This window comes from Henckelia pumila, chromosome 3 (genome assembly GCF_033568475.1).
Source record: "Henckelia pumila isolate YLH828 chromosome 3, ASM3356847v2, whole genome shotgun sequence".
NCBI lineage: Eukaryota > Viridiplantae > Streptophyta > Magnoliopsida > Lamiales > Gesneriaceae > Henckelia > Henckelia pumila.
Genome location: NC_133122.1, coordinates 82,056,731 through 82,059,969, shown reverse-complemented (window position 1 = coordinate 82,059,969; position 3,239 = coordinate 82,056,731). Strand labels below are relative to the sequence as shown.

At 34.5% G+C, this 3,239-nt stretch overlaps 1 protein-coding gene across 2 annotated transcripts; it reads left to right on the top strand.

Moving 5' to 3' along the window:
- Window positions 1–306: 306 nt before the first annotated feature.
- Window positions 307–2,957, top strand: LOC140892434 (putative F-box/FBD/LRR-repeat protein At1g78760). Of its 2 annotated transcripts, none has more exons than XM_073301311.1 (5): window positions 307–510; window positions 1,144–1,217; window positions 1,306–2,241; window positions 2,343–2,486; window positions 2,577–2,957. In XM_073301311.1, exons 1-5 carry the CDS (start codon window positions 489–491, stop codon window positions 2,889–2,891), a joined length of 1,491 nt encoding a protein of 496 aa, XP_073157412.1. In that variant the 5' UTR covers window positions 307–488; the 3' UTR covers window positions 2,892–2,957. The 2 variants fall into 2 exon arrangements, with proteins under 2 accessions (XP_073157412.1, XP_073157411.1); XM_073301310.1 differs by having other exon boundaries at window positions 1,294–2,241.
- Window positions 2,958–3,239: the final 282 nt, after the last annotated feature.

Genomic DNA, 3,239 nt, shown 5'->3' with positions numbered 1-3,239 from the left:
ATCACCAAAACTCAAAATACTCAACATATATACATACATATATATATATATACATATACATATACATATACATACATATACATATATATATATATATATATGTATTTATTAAAAAAGTGAAATCAAGTTAATGAGAATATTGATATAATTGTACCTTTTTTTTTTTAGTTACAAATATTTTCATTCAATTTCTACCATTTATTTTATATTACCAATAATAAGATTGGAATCAAATTGACACTATTCCGTTTTTAATTCCCTGCGGTATCAAACCATGGACATGGAGTCTAAAATACCATTCGATTGGTATTTTGATTCAATACAATAAATTTACAGGCTTACCGTCTAAAAAATATATTGATTTCATTCCCTTGTCTCGTTCATTCGTATCACTCATGCCATTAGTGTTTATGAAAAGATTGCATCTTTCCGTTGTTTGCGTAAATTATCGATCAAAATCTCGGTTTTGTTGAAGATTATTGTTTTTAATGTTGCGCTCTTATATAACTGGTGAGTTTTACTTCCTTTGATTTATTTTCTGGTTTCTTTGTTGGTGGTAATATGTTAAATTCTTTATGCCTGAAATCTTTTCTCTGAGTACAAAAATTTGATTATTGTGTTTCGAGGAAGTATCCTTTTGTGGGTTCTTTCAGGAATTGATTGTTTGGTGTTTTTATGTCTTCGATTGCTTTTGGAGTTGTTCTTTCTTGAATCCATTGTCATTGATTATGCTAAAGCTGTGTTTATGGTTGTATACATGTCTAAGTACTTTAGAGTAGAAGGAATGAAGGAGTGAGGACACAGTTGGTTGCTCGATTATTCTCGGAGAATATTGATCTGAGTTGCAGATATGCCTTTTATTGATAGTCGTAATTATCTTATGCAGAAAAAAACATAATTTAATTCAAAAAAAATTCATGTCTGTCTGTGGTGTGATTCGTTTCAAGTTCGGTGTCAGTTTTTTTAAATAAGTGGATCATAGATTCACGGCAGGGTGTGCAAGGGGTCAAATTTGTCTGTTTTTTGTGAGCTAAATCCTATCAAGTGATTTCTTAGATGATTTTTGAGCTTTTTTTGTTGCTTTGCTTAGTTAAATTTTGGTTCTTGTGTTTCGAGGAAGTATCTTTTTGTGGGTCCTTTCAGGAATTGCTTGTTTGGCGTTTTTATGCGGCGGATTCTGGGTTTTGGAGTATGGAACGAGACGTCGTCGGATGAAGGTATGCTTCTACTAAATCACTTTTGAAGAAGTTGTTTCTTGATTGACTCAAACCTCTTACTATATTTGCACTAAAGGTGTTTCCTCAGGTTATTGATCATCACAAGCATGGTATCGATGTAGAACAGAAAGAAGATAGGATTAGTCAATTGCCGAATGATCTGATTTCGTCGATTGTCTCGCGATTACCTATGGAGGATGCTGTTAGGACAAGCGTCCTATCAAGGAGATGGAAGCATGTTTACACCTTTATCTCAGAAGTCAGATTTTCTTGTTATAGGATGTGCAGTAGTTATCCTTCTTGTTATATTCGTAACGGCGAAAAGTTGAGCCAATTGCAAAGAAAGTTTGTCCAAGTAGTAGACAACTTTCTACAACATCATTCTGGTTCTAAAATAATGTCCTTTGAATTGGCTTCTTGTTTTCGTGGATGCATCTTGGACAGTTTTAGAAGATGGATGGATTCTGTTGGCAGATTGAGAGTGGAACGGCTAACCCTTGTATATTATTTTCCTAACCATCAGCTCCAGAGCAACCCACCTGTTTTCGATTTTGATTTTCTTCCTAAAGCATCGTCGGTGAAATGTCTACGTCTGATTTGTGTTTCTTTCCGAATATCAAACCAATATGCTCTCAAAGATCTTGAGTTGATTGCTGCTGCTTTCACTTCTGAGGCAGTAGAGTGCATTTTATTGAATTGTTGCAGCCTCCAGTCATTAAAATTCAGGGCTTGTATGCTCCCTTCCAAATTACATATTCGTGGTCCAGATCTCCAACTGAAGAATCTGACGGTGATTAATTGTTCAAATGTTGTCGAGATAGACTTGTCTGCTGTAAATCTAACTACCATTGAATTATGCACTTCAAAAATGCTGACATTATCGTTTTCCAACGTACCGTTGCTACAAAATTTCTTCATCGAGACTTTGAACCGCGATGTGGCTCCTTGTGCATTTGAAAAAGTTGCCAAAGATCTACCTCATCTTAAATGCATGTTTTTTTGTACTGATGCCAAATTTTTTGAGGTGCGATGAATCTCTTTTCACCATTTATCCATTATTCATTTCCCTAGGAGTGAAGAAATATTAGAAATGTTTTATGGAGTAGTTTGTGCATTTTGTCTCAGACGTGTGAAATAGGTGGAGTTAACAACCTTAGCAACCTCAGACAGTTGGCTTTATTGTTAGTTTTCCACAGCAAGCTGGATCTGCTAGCACTTGCTACAATCCTGGATGCGTGCCCTCTTTTACAAAAGTTTCATCTATCGATGGTATTTATCACATTAGACCTTGCTCCACAATGATTAATTTTTTTTAATGAATACATGTGGCTGATATTTTTATCGGCTTTATGAATGCAGGGACAGCCATCGACGTTTAATGGAGAAAGAGCAGAGAAGAGAGTTTTCAGGCACCACGCACAATTGAAAGAGGTGGAGTTTAGTGGATTTAGTGGTACAGAGAATGAGTATAGTTTTATTTCGTACATCTTAGAAAATGTGGTCTCCCTTGAACGATTGTCAATCTTTATGGGATTTAGAATCTACGATGCAAATCTTGAATGTTGGAGAGGTATAGATCCAAATGGAATAGATGACAAGAAGAAACGGGGAATTATTCGCGAGCGGTTGCAAGGACTGACTGTTTCTAAGAACGTTGAGATTATTATCGTGTAAGCAAACATATATAATTTAGAAGTCGAGTTCAACATTCTTTTCATACTAGATTATTGTTGTGATGATCGGTCCTTGAGTTCTTTTGAATTTAAAGAAATTGATTCCAGATAATTGCTTATATGTGAGGTCAAGCACCGAATTTCTCTCGCCTGTTGGAGTATATTTTCCATCGGACGCGATTAATTTTTTTCACTCGTCCGAGAATCGATTTCTACGTGATTACGATCAATTTATTTTTTCCCTCTTAACTTAATTATTAATATTAATTATTAAATATATTGAAAAAATGATAAAAACAAATTTGAACATCTATTAAATTAAATTATTAAAATGAGCAAATCTAGTTTC